The sequence below is a fragment of the Protopterus annectens genome, chromosome 2.part0, assembly GCF_019279795.1.
Source record: "Protopterus annectens isolate FY-2018-M chromosome 2.part0, PAN1.0, whole genome shotgun sequence".
Classification (NCBI taxonomy): Eukaryota; Metazoa; Chordata; order Ceratodontiformes; family Protopteridae; genus Protopterus; species Protopterus annectens.
Window position 1 is genome coordinate 863123446 of NC_056728.1, and position 27851 is coordinate 863151296.

At 40.2% G+C, this 27851-nt stretch overlaps 1 protein-coding gene across 1 annotated transcript in view; it reads left to right on the forward strand.

Moving 5' to 3' along the window:
* Nucleotides 1-27851, forward strand: part of JAK2 (Janus kinase 2) — a 2444284-nt gene that overhangs the window by 2101817 nt on the left and 314616 nt on the right. Inside the window, exon 23 of the mRNA XM_044060357.1 lies at nt 4675-4811. Coding sequence (XP_043916292.1) covers nt 4675-4811 — 137 coding nt within the window. The remainder of the gene's footprint in view (nt 1-4674; nt 4812-27851) is intronic.

Consider the following 27851-nt stretch of genomic DNA (forward strand, 5'->3'; position numbering starts at 1 on the left):
TTCAGTTTTTTTTTATCGAGGACTTTCATGAACGATACACGTGCAGCTTTTACTTGGGTTAATCCTCATACATTTATTACTCATTACAAATTAGATCTGGTCTTGAAAGGAAGACCAGCCTTCGGCTCAACTGTGCTCAGGAGTATCCTTCCTTAAAGTCCTTCCGGGATTTCAAGTAGCTGGGGACTCTGTCGCAATTGTTGAGGAATGAATGAAAATTGACAACATATAAAAAAGTTACTTACCTTAACTTTCCATCTGTGTTGTCCATTTTCATTCTTCCTCAGCTCTTCTCCGATCAACCTCCTGCCTTTGAACTAATGACTTTTTGGGAGAGAGAGACCTTGTAAGGGAGCCACTTTTCCTTATGTTGAGCTTCAGGTATGGTTTTCTGTTTAACATGATGCTAATATTTCCTTTTATTCAATAAGCCAGGAAACAAGATATGAGCTATGTTAGGGGCTAGAGCATTATGGGTAAGGGAGGAGCTCAAGAGTTTCAGTGGCCATGAGCTGAAGGTAATGTCCATGTTAGATCCAAACCCAATTGTTGAGGAAGAATGAAAATGGGCAACACAGATGAAAGGTTATGGTGGGTACATAACTTTTTTTTTTTATTATTATAATACTTTCCATGGCTTTGTGTAAGCCACGGTGGTGCAGCGGTTAGCATTGTTGCCTCATAGCAAGAGGTTCTCCCGTTCGATTCTTGGCTGGAGCACCTTCTGTGTGGAGTCTGCATGTCCTCTTCGCGGTCGAGTGAAGTTAAAGACATACAGGTAGGTGCAAGCGTGAATGGGTGTGCCTTCGTTGAAGGTTGGGCATTGGGCTGGCAACTCTGCGCCGTAAAATCCACTGCCAATCATGAGCAGACCGGAGTTCCGCTGTGGCGACCCCTAACTGGGAAAAGCCGAAAGACTTTTATTTTCCATGGCTTTGTGGGTGAAGCTCTTCGGGCTGATGGATCTGTATTTTGTGGGGTCTGTGATGGGCCCTCTCTTTTGCAGTGGCATCACCACTACTGTTTGCAAACATCAAGGACAAAACCTGCAGCTAAACTTAGGTTAAACAGTTTTAGGAGGGACACTCCTAGTGAATTAGAACTATTAAAAAAAAAAAGACATATTATCTGGCCCCATGGTCTTAGAAAGTATGTTGTTCCTTTGTGATAATAGGGAGTTTGATGCATTCAGGGATATGTGGGTTTTGGAAAGAAGTATCTGGGGTAAAATTAGGACTGACTTTATTTGCTAGTGTATTGGCAATGTCTATATCTGAATGTGTGATTTGATGGTACCATTTTAAATAAGTTCAAAGCAATTTAGCTTTTTTCCCTTAGTTTCTTAACATACCTGAAGAAAGGTTAAGAATTGTCCTTAGCCTCAGAAGCTAACCTACATTTACAGGCTGCTATAGTAGATCTAATAGATCATTGTTAAACTTAACAGGGAGCTCCCATCCCTGATCAAATCAACCAAAGCCAGAAATGAAGTAAAATAGTCGCCCAGGAAAAAAACAATCACAAAGCCTTCTTGAGCTGTTAGAAACCTCAGAAACACTGCCCAGCACTCTACAGAGTTAGTAATACCACCTGCTCAGACCTAGAGATCATAGCTAATCTACTAGTGGGTAAATTTAGTTTAAGGTTCACCCCCCACAACATTCTCAGATCATATACCTTCATCTACACCCCTTACACAAATCTTCCAAGAATATGTTCTCAAGGTGCTACCCAAGGCTGAGAAGATTTTTTCTGTGGAGCCACATAACATACCAGGATGTCTACTGGCCAGCCTGAAACAGGACCTTAACCCCCCCCCCCCATGGCCTGCTGAAGGCTAATACTGAAAAGTCTATATGCTGGACAACTGGAGGACATCAACAGTCACCCCCCTGCACAAGGGTGGGATATCAAATAACCCACGTAGTTGTATACCTTATTAGTCTGACCAGCCTTACCTGTAAGGCAATGAAAAGGATCAGTGTGTGCCTCCACTCTGAAGAATGCACTTCACTGCTCTGTACAGGCTGCTGAGAAGGAGATTTGCAGCATACAGCAGCAACAATAATGTGAACACTGTAACAGGTTGTCAAAATCTGTACACTGCAGACCTGTAGGAATCCTGCAGTTCATTTAGTGGCAGTAATTATTCTCAAGTTTTTGATTCTTTGAAAATAAGTTTCATTACATTAGTGGAAAGAAGCAAAAGTACAGATTTTCATAAGTATTTTTTTCAGATCCTGCTACATATGGACCTCCTGACAGCAAGGGTATAGTTTGTAAAACAGATGTGCTTGACTCATAGCTGCATATTTAAACAAAACTCTTTCTTTTTTTCCAAGAAGCACATAATCCACTTAGAATTTTTATGATTTTGGGACTCCATGTGCCTGAAACATTGTACTTTTTTAGGTTCTGTTCCTTTTGTTATTTCAGCCAGCAGGGTTGGATAAGTTAGGAAGTATCTGTTTATTTTTCCAAGTGAGAGTGCATTTTCTTGTGTTTCACTGGCTTCAATTAAAGATGCAGTAACTGTGTAACAGGTTGAGATTAACAGTAATGTGTTACGTACCAGTAATAACACTGTATTACTTGGAAATGGTTATTGAAGTAAACACCGAGATTAGACTCCTAGTATGATCCTTGGTTCATATATCAGCATTACCAGGTGCAGGCTTGGTTCTAGAGAAGTCTTGCGTTTTCTAGTGTTGCTGTTCAGCCAGCCCTGAAAACAGAGACAGATGGCCGTCATTTGCAAATTACCTGCCTACTTTCACTTGTGCTCTTGGCACATAATATTGTTGCATTAATGTTAAATTGCTGAATATGCTACTGACAGCAAATTTCATTGAGCTAAAGTACCATTCCTTTCACCCTTTAAGGCATTTAGTTTAAAAAAACTGTAATGAAGTTTACTATACTAACAACAGCAGTAAAAACATTTGGGTAGAATAGTGAATATAGCTAATACCCTAAAAAAGAAAATGATGAAAAAAATATATATCCATGTTTTGTGCATGTTATGGATGAGTTCAGAGCCTCAAACAGTGCTTCAGTTTTTATCCTGATTTAAATTCTTAAAATTTAAGGATGCTTTTTATGTATCCCTGATGGTTGACTTTTGGTTTGTTGAAATTTACCATTGCCAAGCACAGTGTCATGGAACACATGCAGTGAAGTGATTGAGTCTAATTTCATCAACAATATTTGCGAGATCCTGGTTATTTAGATTATTCTTTTGCATCTGTGTGAAAGTTTGTCTGTGAATTTGAATGTGTCTTTAAGTGCAGGAAAGGTGAGTTCCTTGTGTTTGAGAATTTGATGCATGGTTGGAAGGGTGCTGTGTCTGAAGGCTTTTGCGCATGTGGTGGGGTTTGAGAGAAAGAGGAGTGTTTGGTGTCTGAGTGATCAGTTTGTTGTGTATGCATGTAGTCTGGAGAGGAAGTAGTGAGCTTGTGGGTTACAGCTATTATGCACTGTATGTATGTAGGTTGCTATGGCTGCTTGTGAGGTGTGCCTTCAGGTGCTTGCATGTGAACAGCTGATTAAGTGAGGGGATTGGTAATTTGGCTGGTGCACTGTGTGTGTGGATGTTGGTTGCAGTGTGTGTCTGGGTGAATAGTGCGCATGTATGTTTTTGAGTGAGCCAGTTATTTGGGGGTTGGTGAGAATGTGGTGCAAAATAGGAGTTTATATAGCTCTGTGACCTAAGCAATACTTACCCCAGAGATTTGTTCTATTAATTTGGGGGAAAAGGAGGGGGCTTGCTCCTGCATAAAAAGGGTGGCTTTATGTGGTGTCCAAGTCGTGGATATTGAGTGCTGAGTTGGCTGAATGTGTGTGCCTGTGAATTTATTTATGATAAGTGTGTTTTACAGTAAGCAAACTAGTCTGTGAGTGCTTAGGCAATGTTTTTTGATTAAGTGGCTCTCAACTAGCCAGCTGTTGCTCTTAAGCACTGTTTTCACTCTGCACATCTTGTGCCATGTGCAGATTATAATGTATTTATTTATTTATGTGCTTGTAAATCACAGGAGTGGACTGATACAGGTCCATATTCAGCCACATCTGGAACATGACGCCAAAACATAATTACATAACATTGAGGCTCTATTTTCACACTTGGTGAAAAACACACAGAAGAAACTATCAACAGTTTGAGAAATTATGCAGTTTAGTAGCAGGTATGCTAAATGCAGTTGATTGAACAGCAGAAACAACACTGCTGAAAAGAAATGTTGCTTTGGTTAGCTATATATATGTACGATATAAATCAAGACAATGATAATGTTTAGAGAAATGCAATATTGGTGATTAGTTATGTACAATACAAAAAGTAAGATCTTGCAAAGTAATGAGCTTTGGTTGTATGTAGTAGTATGTACATAGATTGCATTTCAAAGACTCGGTGGTAAGTCATCTTAAAAATGAGGGATGTGGAGAAAGACTAGCATAGGTTGTTGGGAGATGCTAGAATCACAATTTATTGGTTTGCTGAACTTACCTATGTTTTAACAGTAACACTAATTGACTTATTACTTACTTCATTGTATGGTTTCATGTTTTTATTTCTAAGACTGTACTGAGATGTTTGTTTGAAAATGTATGTTGTAAATGCTGCTAATATTTTCCAGCAATCCCAGCTATATAGTAACTGATTGTCTTCTTCTGTAGATTATGAACTACTGGCTGAAAGTGACATATTGCCAAACATGAGAGTGGGTGGATTTGGCTTTTCTGGAGCCTTTGACAATCAGGATCCCTCACAGTTTGAAGAAAGGCACTTGATATTCCTACAGCAGCTAGGCAAGGTAGGAAGAACTTTTGTTACTTTAGCAAATAGGAACTGTAAGCTGGCTGTGAGAATGTGTTGTGTGTCAGACACATCAAAAACAGGTTGTGTACAGTATGATTCTCTCATTGATCTTACTGGTAGGCATTGTAAGCCCCATGGACCCCATCCCCTAAAGAGAACCTGTGGGGATTAAGGCTACTTAGGGTATGGCTTTTAATTTCATGCCCCAAACATATTTGGGTGTCAGCAGAATATCATAACCAAAGATCCTAGAGTACCCTTTTTAACTTTTAATTACAGCATGGTGCTAGTCATGAGTAACAGTGCCAAACTGCCAGTTATGATCATTGCTTGTTTTCCGGTATAGTTCAGCTTTTACAGCTTTCTTTCATTGTTAGTCTGTAGGAATGCCCAGGTACTAATTTTGAAAGAAGCTTCTAAAAGCTGCTATTGTATCTTGCCACTGTCCTAACATTTGAGGTAGTTTTAATCCAAAAGCAGGCTTTTTTGATGTTTTCCTTGGTGCATGTTAGCTTGTACACTTTTCAGTGTTAGTGTGCCTGTTTCAAAAGGGTTACCTTTTTTCCCTCGGTTCTTTCCCATCCACACATTGTGGAAGTCAGTATAATTCCTTGTCATTTATTGTGGGTATCTTACATTTGTTTTCTTGTAACCATTTAACTGATTTCCGTGGGAAACGTCTGAAAGAGAAAACAGCCCTTGCATTTCTAATATTCCTCATTTTTAAATGTTATGCAGCCAGAGCATGCCCATAAGCAACTTTTCATGTGATTTACAAATCATTGGCAACTTGTTGTTTTCTGCAAATTTCATCCTAGATAAGGATGTGCTACAGACTAATAAACATAGTAGAGATTTAGATGAATGGCCATCACACCGAGATAGTGACCTACAGAATGGAGGTGTACTGGTGGAACATTTTGTTGGAGATGGATTACAACTAAGGATGAGGCATAATTTAGTAATAAGGTCTGATTGTCCAGCAGAATGGGATAGGAAGATCTTGTAGTAGTGGCAACTAGGGAGAGGGAGTTATTGGATGTCTGTGTCCAGCCAGTTATAAATGACAGCCTCAAAGTAGTTTGAGCATTCTTTCAGAGAGTACTAGTGTGATTAAGTACATTTGCTGAGAACTGCTTTCAGCACCAGTGGAGTTTTCCTTTTATACCCCACTGTTGTGTGACTGGAGATAGATAATAATATTTGGGGAATGAGAGGAGTTTTATCCCACTGTATCCCTGGACTTTTCAGACATTGGTGTTATTTCTAATATGTTTCTGAATAAGAATAAGCCTATTAGGATTTTCTATTGCCTTATTAACGTATTATTTGAGCATTGTAGTAGGTAAAAGGCACTAGAGACAAATTTCTCATGTTTTGTGCACTTTAACTATAGATATGAATATGCAAATTAGGTCTTAACCTCGAGCAAAACTTTCAGTTATTGGTAAAATTTAAATCCTCCAGAATTATTCCTGTTACTTTTCAGTCTTCTGTTTTGCTTTAAATCTACCAGCTAGCATCAAGTGCTAATTCCTAGTAAGGGTAGCCTGTGTTTAGATCACTCTGGTAGTCCTTACTACTGGGACTTCTTTGCAAAAGTTGGCAATACTCTGCCTGAATTCCAGATTTCAGGGCCACCCTCTGTCATTCTGTGAGAAGTCAGGTGTCTCCTTTATAAAACTAGAAAATGCACATGCATATTGAATCTTTCTTGCCACAGTTCACATTGCATATGTCAGAGTTGCTGTCCATTGTCTGTCATGGTTCAGCCTGCTCCTGATCTCAGGACAAATAAGTACCCCATTAAGGAGCATCCTTGTCCTTTTTTTTCTAGTTGTGCTTTTATTATGTTTTATTTTATTAAAATTAGCTTTGTTAGTCGTGTTGGTCATATGTCAGAGCCTAAGTAGGCTAAGTGTATCTGTGGTAGACAAATTCCCCAAAAGACTTTCACAATCACCACTGTGTGTTGTATTAGGTCCAGAGCATGAGAATGAGGGACCGTAGGGTCCGTTAAGGATTCACCCCTAAAATTCTTAAAAGTTAGCAATGCTCTCCTTAACATTATTTGGACAGGAAGAGGCTTGTGGCTCAGCTGGTCCATGATGGCATCCTCACTTTTATCTTTGCCCACCTACATTCACCCAAAAAGAAATGTTTCAAGGAGAGGACAGAAAGGGACACACATGACTTATGCATCCAGGTTACCTGGTTGGTCCGGGCATGAAGGCATCAATGAGGTGCTTTTGCATCTTCCAGATCATGCATCTGTTCTTCCTGAGGCCTCCAACACCATCACATCAAAGGAACCTAGCATGTACTACTAAACCAGAGAGTAAGGATTAGCTTCCATGACATGCATTACAGTTTCTGAAGGGGAGGACAAGATTCCCTCTATTCATGTGAGGAGAGGACGTTATGGGCTGTGAAATGCACATTATGGGCTGTGAAATGGATTTCAGCATCTCCATCCATAAGCTAAGACTTCCATAGTGGAATGAGAAGACCCAAAAGGTGAAGCACAGATCACCAGGCCCAAACTCCCTGCAGGTGTCTGTGTCCCAGATACTGTGCAGGTCTTTACCTTCTTCCCAACTCTAGGTTTTCCTTGAACAATTGATTGCCTTGGCTAAAGGTTTCTTGAATTCTCAAAGCCTGCAGCCAGGTACATATCTCTCTCTGTGTGGAGTCCTTCTGAATTGCTATGGTAGAACAAGACTTCACAGGCATTGTGGGGGGGAGACATGGAATACTTTTCTCAGATTTATTTTTTTGTGTTTTGTTTACTTGGAAAGTTTGATTGGTTGTCATACCCCTTTTTAGCTGAGGCCATTGGGGCCATCTCAGATGGCTTCCCCCCTTTGATTGTGAAACCCCTTTTCAGCTAAGGCCATTGGGGCCATCTCAGATGACTCCCCCCCCCCTCCTTATGATAGTGACACAGAAAACGCTATTTCCACTGCTTCTCCAACAGAAGAAATCTCTCTTTTTTGTTCCCCCAGGATCTCATATGATGGCTTCAATTCAATACTGGCACTCAATTGGCCCATTCATGGGGAGGGGACCAGGCATTTCTGAGCAAGATGAGCGCCCTTCAGACCATTTGTTCCTGCACAGATGTTCTGATTGTCCCTCCATTCCTCAGTGAGAGACAAGTGGTATAGATAAGGCCATCTTGTTGATCTGGGGAAGTAGGCTATGTACTCCCTTGGGATCACCGTCCCCTTAAGCCGGTCTTCCTAGTTCCACCACTGATTTCTTCCAAGGGAAAGCATGCCTTCACATACCAAATATCCCCTGGCTACTCATGTAAGTATACTAAAAGGAGAAGAGCACCTCAGGCTTGAAATCCACTAGGTAATGCCTGGTGCTTCTGCTAGATGTTACCCTGTGGTGAGACAGAGCCACCCCCTCCCCAAAGGATGGGTGACCAGGCAACAGCCTCTCAGTCCCATTCTTCTTTGCCAGCTCCTGTGGGCACCCGAGCTGCTAGTTGAACATAGGTCACCTGCAGTGTAGTCAAGACTTTAATGGAGAAATCAAGAGGCAGCACCATAAAAAGCGAAGGAGACTTTATTCCCATAAAATACAACCAGATATAAATAAGTAAGCGCTTTCATGTTCCTAAGAACGCTTCTTCAGACTTAATAGTTTCACCAGCAAAAGTATCAGTTTAAATACTTCCTAATATTTCACTAATTCATTATTCAACCAGTCACACCACTGTGTGGTTTTAAAAAAACTATTCCCTAATACATATATTACTACTTCAAATTAAAACCTTTTAGCTGTCTGTCTTGAACAAGTTTCTTACTTATATATATATATATATATATATATATATATATATATATATATATATATATATATATATATATATATATATATATATATATATATATATATATATAATATCCAACATTTCAAAGTTCCTCTGTAATACTATTTATATGTAAAATTAGTTAAAATCAATTGTTTCAATTAACTATTTATAAAAAAAAACAATGTTTATAAAATGTAACTTGATGGGAGTATACCTTCATCTTCAAATCACTTGATCTATAAAAGTATATAAAACTTTAAAGAATTCAGTATCGGAGAAGTCATTGTATGTGTGCTTAACAGTATAACATTTTTGGTTCTATCTAAGGACATCTCATTGACACCTACTAAATAATATACAAAGGAGAGTATATATATTTTTCATCTCCAGTATGATATAACTGTTTAGATGTACTTCTCATATATATGTATGACTAAATAAGATCTAGTATAAACTATTAGCTGAATCTGCACATATCTAGAAAGCAAAAAGTGGTTCAAATACAATGTGTAGTCAAGAAGTTAAACTTAAAATGGATGCCTTTCTTATATATGGAAATTAATTCACAGCTATATGCTCAGTGAATGAATGGTCTATCTGCTAGGAAAGGTTTCAGAGAAATTTTCTCATTTAATTCATGTTCTCTATCTGTTTGTAGCTTACGAATCCATTTGTTCTCTTCTGTTTCTGTGTGATTCCTAATATTCCCTAGTCTGATGTTCTTTATCAACTCCATCATTAAGAAAGTGAATTTATGGGTCAAATTATGATTTATAGTATGCCTAACACGCAAACGATTGAAAACAGGTGCTGCCTCTCTATTTTTCCACTGGATTATATTACTTATTATCTTTGAGGCACTTTACCCTGAGGACTGAGTTAATTCTACTGTAGTCAGGACTTTGTCCGTCTGTGTCATGGGGCTGGCTTCACTTGGAGAAACACTTGATAAAATTAAAGAGCACTTCAAATAGGAAGGAAAGGAGACATCAGAGAAACAGAAAATATACTTTAAATTGCTGGATCTGGGTGATTCCAAGTCTGTGGCTATTCCTCCTGTTTTGGGATTTCTGGAGAACACTTTCCTTGTACCCTCCCAGGAACCAGAAATAAAAGGCGCTGCTCCTGAGAAACCAGACAGGTTTTATAGAGTCTAGGAGTTCCATAAGTATTTTGTCTTATAAAAGATGCAGCTGTTATATTTCTGGATTCAAGAAGGGTTCCAAATCTGTTCCTGTTCCCAGTACCCTCCCATATTCTTTTATTTCACTTTTAACTGCTCTGCTGTCTCATAAAGCCTTAGTGGTGTTTATGAGCCATTATTTCAGTGGTTTTACTGTAAGATTTTGGATACTTGACCAGATTAAGTTAATTCTGCCTGCTCTGCTTACCTGTTCAAAGAGATATCTCCACCCCTTGCATGTGTCAGCTGAAAAGAATTGGTGCCTACTATTTTTCCTGCTAGACTGACACCAGACCATCAGCTTTATTTTTTACTTTGTAGGTGTTAACATGACTTCTCCTAGTCCAGATCACAGTTTTTACCTAGAGTAGGTAGTTGCAGCGTGGTGGTTTGTTTTTCCCTTTGTAGCACGACAGCTAGGAACTTGAACCCCCCTCCCCACACCGCTAGCTCTCTATTTTAGACCCATATTGTACCTCATACTGACAATCACAGCTCCTCCATGATATGAATCTGATGTTTTCTTTTCTTACATTTTAACTCAGATTCTATCTGGTATATTATTTAAGCTTAAAGTAATTTCTAGACTTTCTGATTGTTTTTTGTTGGTGTGCTGATGACAGAAGTCATCTGGTCCCTCCCACCTTGGCCTATCAAAGCTTAGATAGTATTCCTGTTTCCAGGCCGCCATTGTTTCAAGCATTTCCTTGCTGCTGTTAGTCTCACAGAGTCCACAGACACACGCAGTACGCTGCTTATTTCTGTTGTATTTAAACTGTATAATTACTTCATTACACTGTTAGTTGTGGCTATCAGTCAACACAGTACTGTTGAATATTTGTATTTTGGCTGTTGTATGTTTATTGAGTTTAAAAAAAGGCTATATATCTGCCATATTACTGGGTGCGTACTACCAGCAGTGTATGCATTACTGTGCTAGCTCACGACTTTGTATTATGGCTATGTTAGTTTGTTTGCATTTTTCTGAAAGCATCAACTACATATATTTCTATGAATATCTGTATTATTTGCCTGACCACTGACTAATGTTTTATTTGTTGTCTGGCATTAGCTTTGGTTTATGACTACTGTAAATGCCATGCTGTAAACATAGATATTATGTTAAATTTTTTATATTTGAATTAGATGCTTAGGCTAGTCTACTTGTAAATGCTTATAATTCTGTGTTTTAGAGGCAGCTAATATTTCTAATGCTATCTTATTATGAAGGGCTTAGCTACTTTTTCATTTCATGTTTACCTTCTCCCTCAGTGCATGTTTAGCTTTTGTGTTTACTAGTTGATACCTTTTGTGTTTACTAGTTGATTTTTGGTACCTTTTGGATAAGCTTTTCATGTTTAACTTACTATTTTTTTCTTGTTTTTGTCTTATTTATTTTTCTATTTTTTAGTTAATCCTGCCTGCTTGTTCATCTGTTCACCCAGATATCTCCACCCCTTGCATGTGTCAGCTGAAAAAAATTGGTGCCTGCTATTTTTCCTACTAGACTGACACTGGACCATCTGCTTCTTTATTTCTTTACTATGTAGTTGTTAAACATGGCTTCCCCTAGTTCATATCACAGTTTTTGTGTAGAGTAGATAGTTGCAGCGTGGTAGTTTGTTTTTCCCTGTGCATCATGGCAGCTAGGAACTTGACACACACACACGCACCTAACTCTCCATTTTAGACCCATATTGTACCTCATACTGACAGTCACGGCCCCTTCCATGATATGACTCTGATCCTTTCTTTTCTTAACTCGGATTCTGCCTGGTATCTAATTTAAGCTTAGTCAGTTCTAACTTACTGATTGCTTTTTTTGGTGGTATGCTGACGACAGACCGGTCCAACCCCCGCTCCATTCCCATACCCTACCCCCATTCCTACCTACCCCCGCTTTCATTTCCTTTATACCTAACTAAACTACACCCTTTTTTTTCCACCAGTACACTCACTCCTCACCCCTTCCATCACTTTTCACTTTCACTCACTCTCCCAATCAACACATATTCCTCAGCTCTTTATCCTTCCACCAAGCTACAACTTCCCTCCTCTACTACTCTACTCTTTCTCTTATTATCTTCCTCCACTATGTTGCTCTGTCGATAGAGAACTCAGCACAGCTCCTCGTGGTGTCCAGCAGAGTTCCTAGAGCAGCAGAGACCAGAAAAGACAAACTTTCCAGATTCTAAGTATTTTTTTCTGCATTTTCGACTTTTTAAGCCTTTCGATTGCTATTTCTGCCTGTTTTATTCTGTTATTTCCTGTTTTTACTGTTTTTAATAGCTTGAATTGTTTGTTGCACTTGCTTGTTTAAGTTTTGCTTAAAAGTTAAACAACAGGCTAATACACTCAAGTGTACTAGCTTTGATAGCAATTAGTCGAAAAACACAGCATTTATTGTATTTTCTGCCTATCTGAAAAAAACTTGAAAAAAAACAAAAAAATACTCTTGTTTTCCATACTTTCCTAATAGTTTGTTCCAGTGATCAGATTTGCTGATCCCTGGGCTTTGTCTTGGTTCCTGTGTTTCTCCATTTTCCTTGTTTGGTCAAGGGGTAGTTTCTTTACTCACTAGTGGGAGTAGGAGTACTGAGCTGCCTGTTTGTCCTCAGAGGAGTGGTTTAAGGCAGTAACTTGTAGTTTATTGGCCATTTTGGGTCATTTCCTGTCTTTTCCAGCCCCCTGCTATAAAGCACACTTTGGCGGGCTTTTCTGGCTATAGAGAACTCAGCACAGCTCCTCGTGGTGTCCAGCAGAGTTCCTAGAGCAGCAGAGACCAGAAAAGACAAACTTTCCAGATTCTAAGTATTTTTTCTGCATTTTCGACTTTTTAAGCCTTTCGATTGCTATTTCTGCCTGTTTTATTCTGTTATTACCTGTTTTTACTGTTTTTAATAGCTTGAATTGTTTGTTGCACTTGCTTGTTTAAGTTTTGCTTAAAAGTTAAACAACAGGCTAATACACTCAAGTGTACTAGCTTTTGATAGCAATTAGTCGAAAAACACAGCATTTATTGTATTTTCTGCCTATCTGAAAAAAACTTGAAAAAAAAACAAAAAAATACTCTTGTTTTCCATACTTTCCTAATAGTTTGTTCCAGTGATCAGATTTGCTGATCCCTGGGCTTTGTCTTGGTTCCTGTGTTTCTCCATTTTCCTTGTTTGGTCAAGGGGTAGTTTCTTTACTCACTAGTGGGAGTAGGGAGTACTGAGCTGCCTGTTTGTCCTCAGAGGAGTGGTTTAAGGCAGTAACTTGTAGTTTATTGGCCATTTGGGTCATTTCCTGTCTTTTCCAGCCCCCTGCTATAAAGCACGCTTTGGCGGGCTTTTCTGGCTATAGAGAACTCAGCACAGCTCCTCGTGGTGTCCAGCAGAGTTCCTAGAGCAGCAGAGACCAGAAAAGACAAACTTTCCAGATTCTAAGTATTTTTTCTGCATTTTCGACTTTTTAAGCCTTTCGATTGCTATTTCTGCCTGTTTTATTCTGTTATTTCCTGTTTTTACTGTTTTTAATAGCTTGAATTGTTTGTTGCACTTGCTTGTTTAAGTTTTGCTTAAAGTTAAACAACAGGCTAATACACTCAAGTGTACTAGCTTTTGATAGCAATTAGTGAAAAAACACAGCATTTATTGTATTTTCTGCCTATCTGAAAAAAACTTGAAAAAAAAACAAAAAAATACTCTTGTTTTCCATACTTTCCTAATAGTTTGTTCCAGTGATCAGATTTGCTGATCCCTGGGCTTTGTCTTGGTTCCTGTGTTTCTCCATTTTCCTTGTTTGGTCAAGGGGTAGTTTCTTTACTCACTAGTGGGAGTAGGGAGTACTGAGCTGCCTGTTTGTCCTCAGAGGAGTGGTTTAAGGCAGTAACTTGTAGTTTATTGGCCATTTTGGGTCATTTCCTGTCTTTTCCAGCCCCTGCTATAAAGCACGCTTTGGCGGGCTTTTCTGGCTATAGAGAACTCAGCACAGTTCCTCGTGGTGTCCAGCAGAGTTCCTAGAGCAGCAGAGACCAGAAAAGACAAACTTTCCAGATTCTAAGTATTTTTTTCTGCATTTTTGACTTTTTAAGCCTTTCGATTGCTATTTCTGCCTGTTTTATTCTGTTATTTGCTGGGGCACTGTTTTTAATAGCTTGAATTGTTTGTTGCACTTGCTTGTTTAAGTTTTGCTTAAAAGTTAAACAACAGGCTAATACACTCAAGTGTACTAGCTTTTGATAGCAATTAGTTGAAAAACACAGCATTTATTGTATTTTCTGCCTATCTGAAAAAAACTTGAAAAAAAAACAAAAAAAATACTCTTGTTTTCCATACTTTCCTAATAGTTTGTTCCAGTGATCAGATTTGCTGATCCCTGGGCTTTGTCTTGGTTCCTGTGTTTCTCCATTTTCCTTGTTTGGTCAAGGGGTAGTTTCTTTACTCACTAGTGGGAGTAGGGAGTACTGAGCTGCCTGTTTGTCCTCAGAGGAGTGGTTTAAGGCAGTAACTTGTAGTTTATTGGCCATTTTGGGTCATTTCCTGTCTTTTCCAGCCCCCTGCTATAAAGCACGCTTTGGCGGGCTTTTCTGGCTATAGAGAACTCAGCACAGCTCCTCGTGGTGTCCAGCAGAGTTCCTAGAGCAGCAGAGACCAGAAAGACAAACTTTCCAGATTCTAAGTATTTTTCTGCATTTTCGACTTTTTAAGCCTTTCGATTGCTATTTCTGCCTGTTTTATTCTGTTATTTCCTGTTTTACTGTTTTAATAGCTTGAATTGTTTGTTGCACTTGCTTGTTTAAGTTTTGCTTAAAAGTTAAACAACAGGCTAATACACTCAAGTGTACTAGCTTTTGATAGCAATTAGTCGTAACATACAGCATTTATTGTATTTTCTGCCTATCTGAAAAAAATCTTGAAAAACAAAAAAAATACTCTTGTTTTCCATACTTTCCTAATAGTTTGTTCCAGTGATCAGATTTGCTGATCCCTGGGCTTTGTCTTGGTTCCTGTGTTTCTCCATTTTCCTTGTTTGGTCAAGGGGTAGTTTCTTTACTCACTAGTGGGAGTAGGGAGTACTGAGCTGCCTGTTTGTCCTCAGAGGAGTGGTTTAAGGCAGTAACTTGTAGTTTATTGGCCATTTTGGGTCATTTCCTGTCTTTTCCAGCCCCCTGCTATAAAGCACGCTTTAGCGCAGAGCTGCTACCGTTGCACACTAGGGCAGCGCCGGTTAAGCAGGTTTAAACTATTCGGGCCACCTAAAGTCCACTCTTCAAATTTTCCCTTAAAACTACCTTCCTCGAACTATACTACTGATCCAATCAGCGTATCCTATAACTAAAAAGATCATCTCTGCTTGACTCCAAGTAGACTATTCTCTATCTGTTAAACCTAGCACTTGCTCCTACAGTACTTATTACCTTGATACGGCACTCCGGTCACCCACGTCCCCCGGAATCTCTTTTAAAGTTTTTTTTTGTCTAGTCCTTCTAGCATGTCGAGGGATCAGTTGCTAGTGTCCTCTCCTGCTCAGCTGGTGAACCTGGGAATATTGAGGCAATGTTACAATTGCCTCATGTACACAGACAACCCTCTCCTCCTCCCACAAAACACAAATACATGCGAGAGATGCAACTATACGGCCAAACTGGAGGCTGAGCTCTCTCAACATAGGACTGGCAAGACCAGTCAGGAGGAGAAGGTTACCACACACACTATAGACCCAGTCTCACATAGTACCATCACAACCTCATATCATACACATAAACACACAAAGACATACTCGGAGGCTCTGATCAAAAATCTACCAAAACAGCAGAGGCCACCAAAGCAGACACCCAAACATCCACCACCTCAGAACACGACACCTGCAACACATAGACCTCACAGTCAGAGTGTCAAACAGTCACAGCCCTTAAATCCAAACACAATGCCAGACACACTAGTCATTGGTGACTCCATAGTCAGACACACTGGCGTCCCGCTCACCAGACTGAGTAAGGAGAAGGTCACAGTAAGCTGCCTCTCGGGCGCTAGAATCCGCCACATAACGCAAGCACTCAGGTCTCTCAACAGCAGGTACAAATACGACTCAGTCATTGTCCACGCTGGTGTAAATGACCTGAGACGTACCTCCTTGGACTACATGAAAAGAGACATTGAGGAGCTCTCTGATTATGTAGCCCAGGCAGGTATGACCCTGACCTTGAGCAGTATCCTACCTTCACCAAGAATGATGCCACAATACGGAGATAAGATGATCAGCTTTAACAATTGGCTTAAACTCTGGTGTCATTCAAAGGGGATCCAATGTCTGTCTGCCTGGGATGACATGCTGGACAAGCCACGCTGCTTCAAGGGACGGCTTGCACCTGTCACCCTGGGATTCTGGATATTGGCAAAGGCTCTTGCCACCCCATAGTGCCTTTTTAGGCAAGGCTCAAATTCTAAACCTACCACCCTAGAACACAAAAAAGGGAAAAAACTAAGGGTAATGCTGCTCAATGCCAGAAGTCTAAATCTCAAAATGCACGCACTCGAGGCCCTTCTCAGTATGGAGAACATCGATGTCTGTGCTGTGACAGAAACCTGGTTCAAGGCTCCTGAGAGCACCCCAGCACTATCAGGTTTTACCTCATATCATGCGTTCCGGCCCCAAAATCCGGACAATACCAAGAAAGGAGGGGGGGTATCCATATTCATCAAGGACACCCACACCTCAAGACTGGTGGCAACGCACGATGCATCAGAGACCATCCAGGTGCAATTAACCATAGGCAAGACTGCTCTGCAAATTGTAGCATGTTACAGGCCACCCTCACAAACTCAGGAACCTCACATGGCCTTCCTGAAAACACTAGAGGGATAAATGTATCACCAAACACCATCATACTAGGTGACTTCAATTACCCTAATATAGACTGGGAACACTACTCAAGCCCAAACACCCTAGCCCAAAAGTTCCTGGAATTCATAAACTCAAATGCCATGGAACAACTAGTCACCATCCCCACAAGAGGAGAAAACATACTTGATCTCATCATCACGAACATGGGAGCACAATGTTCAACACCGAAGTATACCCCTCACTGGTGAGATCAGATCACAAACTAATCTCGCTGGAGGTCGCCATCCCACCCCACCTGAAATAAAAAGACCACAGTAAAGAACTTCTTGAAAGCCGACTTCACACTTCTAAAGACTAGTGTGGTCTCCTTTAAGGCCCCGAGCGGCGGAAAACAGTACTCAAGCCGCTGAATCACTTACAAATGCCTTCTACCAGCACCTGCAGGACTGCATGGATAAGGCAATCCCAAGCAAAACAAAGACTCTTTGTACCAAAGGCAAGCGCCCAGTCTGGTGGACCCCAGCCATAAACAAACTCTACAACAAAAGGAGGAAGCTACTACAAGATAGAGCAAAATCCTTAAAAGGTAAGACACCCTTGATCACTATAAGTAAAAACTAAGAGCTCTCATAAAATCATCCAAAGCAAATTTTGAGAGAAAAATAGCTAAAGACTCAAAAGACAATCATAAGGCCTTCTTTAGCTATGTTAGAAACCTGGGAGGAAACTCCCAGATATGCTCAGAACTAGTTCAAAATGATGTGAAGATTACTGATCCTACAGACATTGCCAACATACTGGCTGACAGGTTCAGTGCGAACTTCTCCCCTCCCCAAAGGAGAGATATCTATACCAAGCGATTGCAGCCCCCTAAACATCTCCAACGCCCAAGTGAGAACTGCTCTCTCCAAAGCAAAAAACACAGCATCCATGGGACCTGATGGTGTCCCCAGCTGTGTGCTCCACGAACTCAACGAGGAACTAAACCCACAGCTAGGACAGCTGTTTAATCATAGTCTTACCTCTGGATACGTACCCAGGGAGTGGCGCACTGCAACTGTGGTCCCACTTCACAAAGGCGGTGCCTCCACCGACCCTGGAAATTACCGACCCATTAGCTTGACAAGCCTTATCTGCAAAGCCATGGAGAGGATCATAATGGACCTCATAAATAAAGACATAGGGAATTTGCAGACTTTGGATCCATCCCAGTTTGGCTTTGTCAAAGGCAGATCATGCCTTCTAAACTTGGTTGACGTTTTCAAAACAGTCACCAAAGCCATTGATGAGGGAAAGGCAGTCCATACAGCCTACCTCGATCTGGCGAAGGCCTTGATACAATACCCCACTCGGGTATCATTGAAAAACTCATCAGCTTAAATGTTAACCCATACATCACAAGATGGGTTGCAAACTGGCTGAGTGACAGAACCCACAGGGTCAGAGTTGCTGGCGCCATGTCAGACTCAAAGCCTGTCACAAGTGGTGTACCACAGGGCTCAGTCCTGGGCCCACTCTTGTTTGGCATCTACTTTTCCAGTACAAGCAAACACAGGAGGGTTATGGCTGACAAAGTTTGCAGATGACTGCAAACTGGGCCATAGTAGAAAACACATCTGACACAGATATCCTTCAGAAGGGTCTCACAGAAACGGATAACTGGTGCCAGAGCCATGGCCTAAAGTTAAATACCAAAAAATGCATAGTCATACCCTTCGGGAAAAACAAGGTTACCCCTAGCTACCAAATAGGTGGCAATCCACTGAGCACAGAAGAAGTGATCAGGGACCTGGGGACCCAGGTTGATAGTAGTCTGTCATTCGACACCCATGTAGCTAAAGTAGTTAGGAAGACCTTCTACATTGCCCACCTTATCATGAAGGGATTCTCATCTAGATCAAGGGAGGTCATAGTCTCCCTATACTCATCACTCATCAGACCAATGATTGAGTACAATGCCCCATTCGGAATGTATCTGACCCGACACTTGCAGCAGCTGGAGAGGCCACAAAGTTCCTCACCAAAAGGATAAAGGGTCTCAAACATCTGTCCTATGCTGCCCGAATGAAAGAACTCCAGCTCTATTCAGTCGCTTACCGCTTGCTCAGAGGTGACCTTTGCCTAACATACAAGGCCATGTCAAACCCAGATTTGATGAATATGCTTCACCTCAAAAATCTAGATCCGTCAGAGCCACAAGGGCGGGAGACTTAAACCTCGACACGGCTATTAATAGGACGTGCTGGAGGGATAGATTCATCACCCAAAGACTCCCTATGCTGTGGAACAAAATCCCGGTATATGTGAGGCAGAGCACCTCGCTGGCCTTGTTCAAGAGAAATCTTGACCAATGGATGGGAGATCGCAGATATACCCCAGGGATTACCTCAGTGTCACTGCTCGACAGAGGCACAGCAAAATAATGGGTATAGTTCCCCATACTAAAGGGGTGGCGTAAGCCACAAAACTATGGGCTAGGCTTGTAAATGCCCTCGGGCAGATAGCCTAGTATGAACCTATGAACCCATTACATCAGTACACAATACTTGCTTTCTTTCTCTACCTAGCCTATAATTCCACTGATATTCACTATCCTGACATTAATTACTATCACTCCCCAGCACTCACACATACCTCTCCTCTTCAGTCTAAATCTTTGTCATATCAGCCCTCTTTTATTCTACAGCACCACTGATTTCTTTCCTTTTAAATATATGCACTTCACAAAGTTTCACCTATCTATTTACAGGTATGACCAACTAATTGCCAAACTTAAAAACTTAGTACTGCACTCCTTCACATATATTAAACTCCAGTGTGATATCCATCCCAACCCAGGCCCAAATTGTGACCTCCCTCCCTATCAAGAATTTCCCCTTAACTCTATTTCTTTTAATACACACCCAAATGTCACTGATTCAACCCTACATACCTCACTGCCTACAACATCCAATTCTGATCTTCTAATAACCCAATTTTAATCTCAGATGCTTCATGAATAAAATCACCATATTCCATGCCACTTTAGCCGCCTATTCTCCTGACTGGATATTGACCAATAAAACTAACATGAAGATAAGAGCCGATACACACATTTAAAAACAATGAACTTTACTAGACTACAAAAACTTAAAACTTAGAGAAGCCTTATTTACGTACGATAAGTGCTTTTGGCTTTTTGCCTTCCTCAGATCGTAATGACATGGGTCCATTTTTAATGAATAAAAAAGATGTTCACCAGTCAGTAGTCTGCTTTCATGCCAATGCCTTCTTTTCCTCCAATTAGTTTTTATCCTATCAAATCATTTCATAGATGACACACCTCTTCATTAACGAATGGAAATTCGTCTCCCTTTCAGGAAGGGCTTGTGTGGAACTACCGCATTCAAGCCTGGTGGACGATCAGCTCTAAGACTTATGATCCAGTTAACTTCACTGATTTCTGTCCGATAACAAATGTCACCGCATCTCTATAACCTTCAAAAACACAATCAGTAACCTTAAAGTTAAAGAATTGGGATGAATGTTGAATGATGTGATTGGCCAAGCCATGTTTCTAATCCTGTATATGGGTATCTCTCAAGTGGCATAGAATTCTATCTTTGAACTCTTGGTCCTTTTTCCCTACATAATATGCAGGACATTTCAGACAGGTAATTAGATAAACAATATGTTTGATGTTGCAAGTGGCACTATATGTGAAGCAGTATTGCAGTCCTGAGGTTGGATGTCCAAAGAAATTGCTTGTGTCAGTGACAGAACAAGCTTTACATCTCCCACACGTAAAGATTCCGCTCTTTGTCATCATACGTTTTTTAAGATAGTCATCCTTAACCTTTTAATGTTGTTCTTATTCTTGAAAATGAATCTTGGTGCATTTCCCACTATATTTCTCAATTTTTTATCCTGTGTCAGTATCGGCTAAAACTTCTTTATGATATATATGTGTCAAATCATAACTATATGTGAGCATAAATCCAAGTTTTTCCTGCTTAGTAGAATTCTCATTTTGTACTTTCTGTTCTAAGTTTATTACTTTCTCTGAAAAATATGGTTGCCCTTTACCTTTCCTTAAGATCCGGGACCTATCTGGTCTTAATGTAATGTCCTTTCTGGCATAGCCTCTCTCCAGTAGATGACTTTCTAATCTAGCCTTCTTGTGCTCATAGTCAGTATCCCTAGTACACAATCTTGAAATGTGTAGTCTGGTTCTCCATGATATTCTTAGAAACAAATCTGGTATGCATGCTATTTTTATGTAGATAATGATTCCTCCATGTATCTTTCCTGTGGGTCGATGTTTCTCTTCCTGTACTTTTGATCCAGCATAACTTTTATGTCCAAGAAATAAATATTTTCTTTTGAGGAATTGACCATAAACTTGAGAAAGTTAGTAGTGCTGTTCAGATATTCTATGAATAACACAAGTTGCTGGTCATCACCCTTCCATAGGATGAAGATGCCATCCACAAAATGTCCATAAAAGATCAAATGTCCAAACTAGCGATTAATGTCCTTGAGCACTTTTTCTAGTTCCCATTGTGCTAGAACCAAATTGGAGTAGCTGTTGGCACAGGGTGTGCCTTTTGCAACCCCCCCCCCAATCTTGCCAAGAGAGCTCCTTATCACAGAGGAAAACATTTGTCTCTAAAATCAGTTCTAGCAGTGAACGTATCAATTCAATATTTACATTTGTGTTCATTGAAGCTGAAAAATTCCTTATAGTTTCTATTCCATGTGTGTTGGGGATGATGGTAAAAAGACTACATGTGTCCATTGTTGCTAATAAGAAATCAGAATAATCTTTTATTCTACTCATAGTGGAATGTAGCATGCCTAGAAAACTTCTTGTCTCTTTTAGGACCAAAGTGGCCAGAGGCAGTATAAATTCTTCAGTTCTTCCTCTATATTACATTGATAGATGTTCCGTGATCCATCCTCTTCCTGCTACAATAGGACGCAGTGGGGGGTTCGATTTGTCCTTATGAATCTTGGGTAGGCCACTTACGGAAGATGTAGTTGGATTGATCACTTCCAAAGAAATCATGTAATTCCTTGCTCAGTTGTCCATCCATAAGCAATACTGACCAGATGAAAATTTGAGAAATATAGTGGGGGAGACACCAACATTCATTTTCAAGAATAAGAGGAATATTAAAAGGTTGTATATGAAGGATGGCTATCCTAAAGAAAGTATGATGACAAAGACGGGAACCTTTAGATGTGGGAGATGTAAAGCTTGTTCTTTCATTGACACAAGCAATTTATTTTGACATTCAACCTCAGGATTGGAATACTGCTTCACATGTAGTGCCACTTGTAACACCAAAATATCGTTTATCTAGCTACTTGTCTGATATGCCCTGCATATTATATAGGGAAAATGGACCCACAGTTCAAAAATAGAATTCTATGCCACTTGAGACATATCCATAAAAAGGATCAGAAAAATGCCTTGGCCAACCACATCATTCAACATTTATGGGTCTGTATTACGTAATCGAAGAGACACTTCTTCGAGTATGTAATCGACACCAAAAGACCAAACTCCCAAAACCTCGAATGGCCAGGTCTGCAAATTTTTTCCTAGGGAAAAATTTTGCGGGGCCGTAAACACAACACACACACTTCAAATCTAATTTACCCAAGGTGGGGGGCTGGGCCCACCACACCCCCTTTAACTAAATACACCAACTCTGAGATTGCTGTACATTGGGGAAAAGGGTAAACTCCGGGAATAGCCAACTGAATTTTTTCCCTAGGAAAAATTTGCGGACTTGGCCATTTGCGGTTTTGTGAGTTCGGTCTTTTGGTGTTGATTATTACGTATTCAAAGAAGTGTCTCTTCAGTTAAATAATATAGACCCAACATTTATCATGCTTCTTTAACTTTAAGGTTATTGATTGTGTTTTTGAAGATTGTAGAGGTGATATTTGTAATTGGATGGAAATCAGTGAAGTTACTTGAATCATCAATCTTAGAGCTGATCGTTCGCCAGGCTTGAATGTGGTAGTTCTGCTCAAGCCAATCCTGAAAGGGAGACTAATTTCCATTTGTTAATGTAGATGTGTGTTATCTATGAAATTATTTGATAGGATAAAATCTGATTGGAGGAAAAGAAGGTGCTGGCATGAAAGCAGACTACTGATTGGTGACGTCCTTTTATTCATGAAAAATGGAGCCCAAGTCATTTCGATCTGCGGAAGGCAAAAAGCAGAAGGTGCTTATTGTACATAAAGAAGGCTTCTCTAAGTTTTCAGGGTCTGTTAAAGTTCATTATTTTTAAATATAATCCATGGTGGTGTGTATCGTCTCATCTTCAGTATTTTTATTATCTACTCTGGACCACCTTTGGCAGTTACGAGTCTTTTTGTTTTTCTTGAACAAACCTAACACGGGATACCAGTCTGGCTTGTCTACCAGTCACATTGAGTGATCATGTCTCCACATTTCTAGTCAGAAAAAGAATTCAAACCCAAACCTGCATTTCTTTCAAGTATATCCGGAGTAAAAAAAAAACTTCTCACCTGACATATTTAATTTACTTCTTTAACACTGCGACTGGTCCCCACTAAAAAACCTACAACTAGACCTTGCAGTTTAATACTTCGTCACCAAATTCCTTGACATCTTAAATAATCTTGCCCCTTCCAGGAAAATACATCACAAATCCAGTTACCATGGCTATCGAATGATGCCAAACTTCTAATTAAACAAAGGGATAGAGGCTGGTCTCACTATATCACACCACCAAAGACAAAAACGACTTCTCCCGATATCAACAACTAAGAAACCAAGCTAATAAACAAGTTGTCAATGAAAAAAGAAACTTACTTTGTAAACTGCCAACAAAAGTACCAGCACAATCCCTCAAAGTTTTAGCAAAATATCAACCACCTCCTTAACCCCGGGAAGGCCTTCACCCCTACTCCCTTCCACATCTAATTCCTCTGAGCCCTTAGCTTCACAATTCAACTCTCACTTAACTCAATCACCTCCCTCCTAGACAGCAAACAAAAACTTCCCCTCTCAGTCCACATTCCTACCACTGAGAACACAAACTCTCTCTCCTTCAAACCTCTTAGATAAAAAAACTCCTAAGTAAACTAAAACCCTGCTGTCTTGCTGCCAACCATCTACCCAACACATTTTTAAAAGGAGCCGCTCCTTCCAGTGCCTACCCCATATCCATTCTAATCAATCGCTCTATCTCAGAACAGTATGTGCCTCACCTCTGGAAGATTTCACACATCATACCTCTCCGTAAGGGAGGTCCCTCTAAAGATATTTCAAACTACAGACCCATTGCCATCCTCTCTCCCACAGCAAAAATCCTAGAAAAATGTATACACCAACAACTCATGTTCTATCTCACCACTAATAATCTACTATGCATTTCTCAGCATAGTTTCAGACCTAAACATAGTACTAACACAGCTCTAATAACCTTCACTGATCTTGTTCATCACCTCAAAAATGAAGGCCAGCTAATCTCCGCAGTGTTCCTGGACATGTCAAAAGCCTTTGACACCATATCCCACCAACTGCTATTCAACAAACTTGCTACTTATAATTTAAGTTCATTAACCCTTACATGGTTACACAGCTATCTGTCTAACAGAACACAAGCTACAAAATGGGAGAACAAACTCTCCCCTGTACTACCAGTAACCACTGGAGTACCCAAGGTTCCATATTTGGTCCCCTCCTTTTTGTCTTACTTACCAACAACCTACATTCTGCCACCCACATCCAATATACAGATGACTCTCTTATCTGCTCAGCCTTTTCTATGCAAGAACTTCAACAAAAAATGCAAAAAGCTTTCGTAGACATTGAAAATTACCTCTGTGACCATCAACTCATTTTAAATCCAAACAAAAGTAAATGGTTTTCACAAACAAAACATTCAAGCACAGCTCTCTGCCTCTCTATATTCTCTCCTGTAATGGCTCTAAGATTGAACCTACAAATGAGGCCAAGCTCCTAGGAGTTACTATAAATAACAGACTAAAATTTGACAGACACATCTTACTATCAGTCAAGAAAGTTCACACAAAATTTGGAGTTCTATATAGGGCCAAGCCAGACTAGCCACAGCTAGATCTCATTTACTTTCTACCCTATTCCACTCCGTACAAATCATTGCCAATCAACGTAAGACTGACATTAATCACCTAGAGTCCTGCTATAACAAAATAGCTAAGTTTGTTACCAGTCAACCCCATAAAACCTCATCATTGTTCTGTTCTTCGACTACTTAACTGGCTGGAATTACCAAACCTACTTTTGCCCACAATCTAATACACTACCCCATCAATTGCCCTGCACTGTCATGCCTGGTTCAACCAAACTTTAACTGTAGATCTCTTAGATCTTCTGAAAGACTAATGCTAAAAGTTACCCAGTCTCTAACTGTCATTGCGACTTCCCCTACTCCCATAAAATAGCTAAGGACTGTAATACTCAGCACATCCAAAACAACCCCAACATATCTTCATTTAAAAAAAGACTAAGAGTTTATCTCCATAGCAAATGGCTCTGCCCCTGTAATGCTCCTGGCTAGTTGGTTTTCTCCTGTTACTTCCCATCCCTCTTTCTCACATACCACTTTTGTCATGTAAGCAACTTGTGCTTACAAACCCTTGTTTTTTTTTTCCTTTTTTTTTTAGACGGACATAGCTCTTTCTCTGTCAGAGCTTGTTTACTTTTGTATTGTTATTCATATGTGTTTTAATGACTATTGCTCCCATATGTAACTACATTTCATCTTTTTAATTACTGCCAATTTTTGTATTTTATAACTACTTGTTCCATCTTATTTAATTTTGTTAAATGTTTGCATATATTAACTAATTGCACTGTTTTGGAGAGTTTCTCCCCAGGTCTCTGCTGAAAATGAGCTACTTGTCCAGTCAGACACTACCTGGTTAACAAATGTAAATAAATAAAATAAATAAATATGACAAGGAAAGCTAAGTGGCAAACAGATTTGGAAGGAAGGTTTACACAACTACCACCTTGGACTCCAGGGCCATTAATTATCAGATTCATATGACCAAGTTTCAGGTAGCACTCTTAGACCAACTGAGAGAAGAGATAGTGGAGGTATCTGATGGGGAATGTGAAGGGCAAAATTGAATGAATTCACCAAGGCCGTCAGTCATGCAGCAATACACTCTAATAAACATGGTTGTGATAAGGCAGTACTGTATCATTGGTGACAGCTACAGGTTCTGTAATCAGAAGGCATGCCTAGCTTCAGACTGTAGCCCCTGTCAAACGATGCCAAAGTGCATCTTCTCATTCTATCTTTAGACAGTGAGCTGCATTTTGGAAACCCTACCAGCAATGTTTTCAGGAAAATGAAGAAAAAGGGGCAACGTTATGCAGGGTGTTAAACAGCTTTTTCACCTGCTATGCTAAAGTATGATGTAAACTAATCCTTTAATCCAGGCTGTAACTATCAGAAACAGGGCAAGTAAAGGCAAGCCAGCAAAGGGAAAAAAGTGCTAGTACAGAAAAAAATTTGACATGAAGAACATAAGGGAAAGCTTGCGGCAGACCAAGGGCTTTCAGCCCCCTGGGAGCAACTATGACATAAACCCCTACGCCACAAGATGGGTTGCCAACTGGCTCACGGACAGAACCCACATGGTGAGAGTTGTGGGAGCTAGGTCCGACTCTAAACCAGTTACAAGTGGCATTTCCCAGGGCTCAGTCCTAGGACCCCTCCTTTTCGACATATACTTCTCAGAGGTACAGGCAAGCACAGGAGGACTATGGCTGACCAAGTTCGCAGACGAGTGCAAACTAGGAGCTATAATTGACTCTCCAACTGACACAAACATCTTCCAAAAAGGTCTCACTGAGACAGATACCTGGTGTCAAAATCATGGCCTCAAGCTAAATGCCAAAAAGTGCATAGTCATCCCATTTGGAAAAAACAAAGTACCCACAAACTACCACATAGGTGGTAGTCCCCTAAATACAGAAGACGTAATAAGGGATCTGGGGACCCAAGTAGATAGTAAGCTCACCTTTGATAATCACATTGCCAAAGTGGTTAGAAAATCCTTCTACGTGGCCCACCTAATCACAAAAGGGTTCGCATCCAGATCAAGAGAGGTAATTGTGCCCCTCTACTCATCAGACCCCATCATAGAGTACAGCGCTCCATTTGGAATGTACCTTACAAGACACCTGCAATAGCTGGAAAGACCACAGAAGTACCTCACCAAGAGGATCACTGGCCTCAGACAGATGACCTATACAGCTCGACTGAAGAAACTCCAGTTGTACTCTATTACATACCGCCTACTCAGCGGTGATCTCTGCCTGACATACAAGGCCATGTCCAACCCAGAATTGATGGACATGCTCCACCTAAAGAAAATGTTATCCCCTCGAGCCACACGCTCTAGGGATCTACACCTCACCACAACAATAAATAGGACGTGCTGGAGGGATAGATTCCTGTCCCAGAGACTTCCCATGCTTTGGAACAGGATCCCAGTCTACATTAGGCAGAGCTCCTTGCTAACACTCTTCAAAAGAAACCTTGACAAGTAGATGGAAACAGAAAGTTTACCTCTGGAATCACTTCAGTGGCTCTGCTGGACAGAGGCACAGGGAACTAATCTAAGGAGGCAGTGAAAGCCAACACATTCTGGCTAGGCTTATAAATGGCTTTGGGCAGATAGCCTAGTACCAACCTATGAACCTATGACTGTATGGACCTTCTTCCTTACCCACCATCTTACTCCAAAGTCTTGACACATTCTTACAGTCACCCAGCCCATGATTACAGGAAGACTCAAGGAGTGCCTGCAAAAATAGAGGCAATTACACAGAACAAATTTATTCTACAAATGTTTCCTAGGATTAAGAATTATTTTATTTCATTTAATTTTATTTAAAATTTGTTGCTTCTGGTAAAGCACTGACCACAAGTAAGCAATTTCAGTCTCAGCATGTGAAATACAAAGAAAATCAGAATTTCATATAGTGGGAGCTAACAAGAGTATAAAGAAAATATATATGTCAGTAATATACAGATATCAGCAGTCAAGAATGTATGGAGTTTGTCTACTGATAATGTATAAATCAATCTAATTTGCGTTTGTATTAGCGATGTTTATGTGAATGAGAAACCTAGATTGGTGCTGTTGAATGTGCCATACTGAAGGACAGAGTA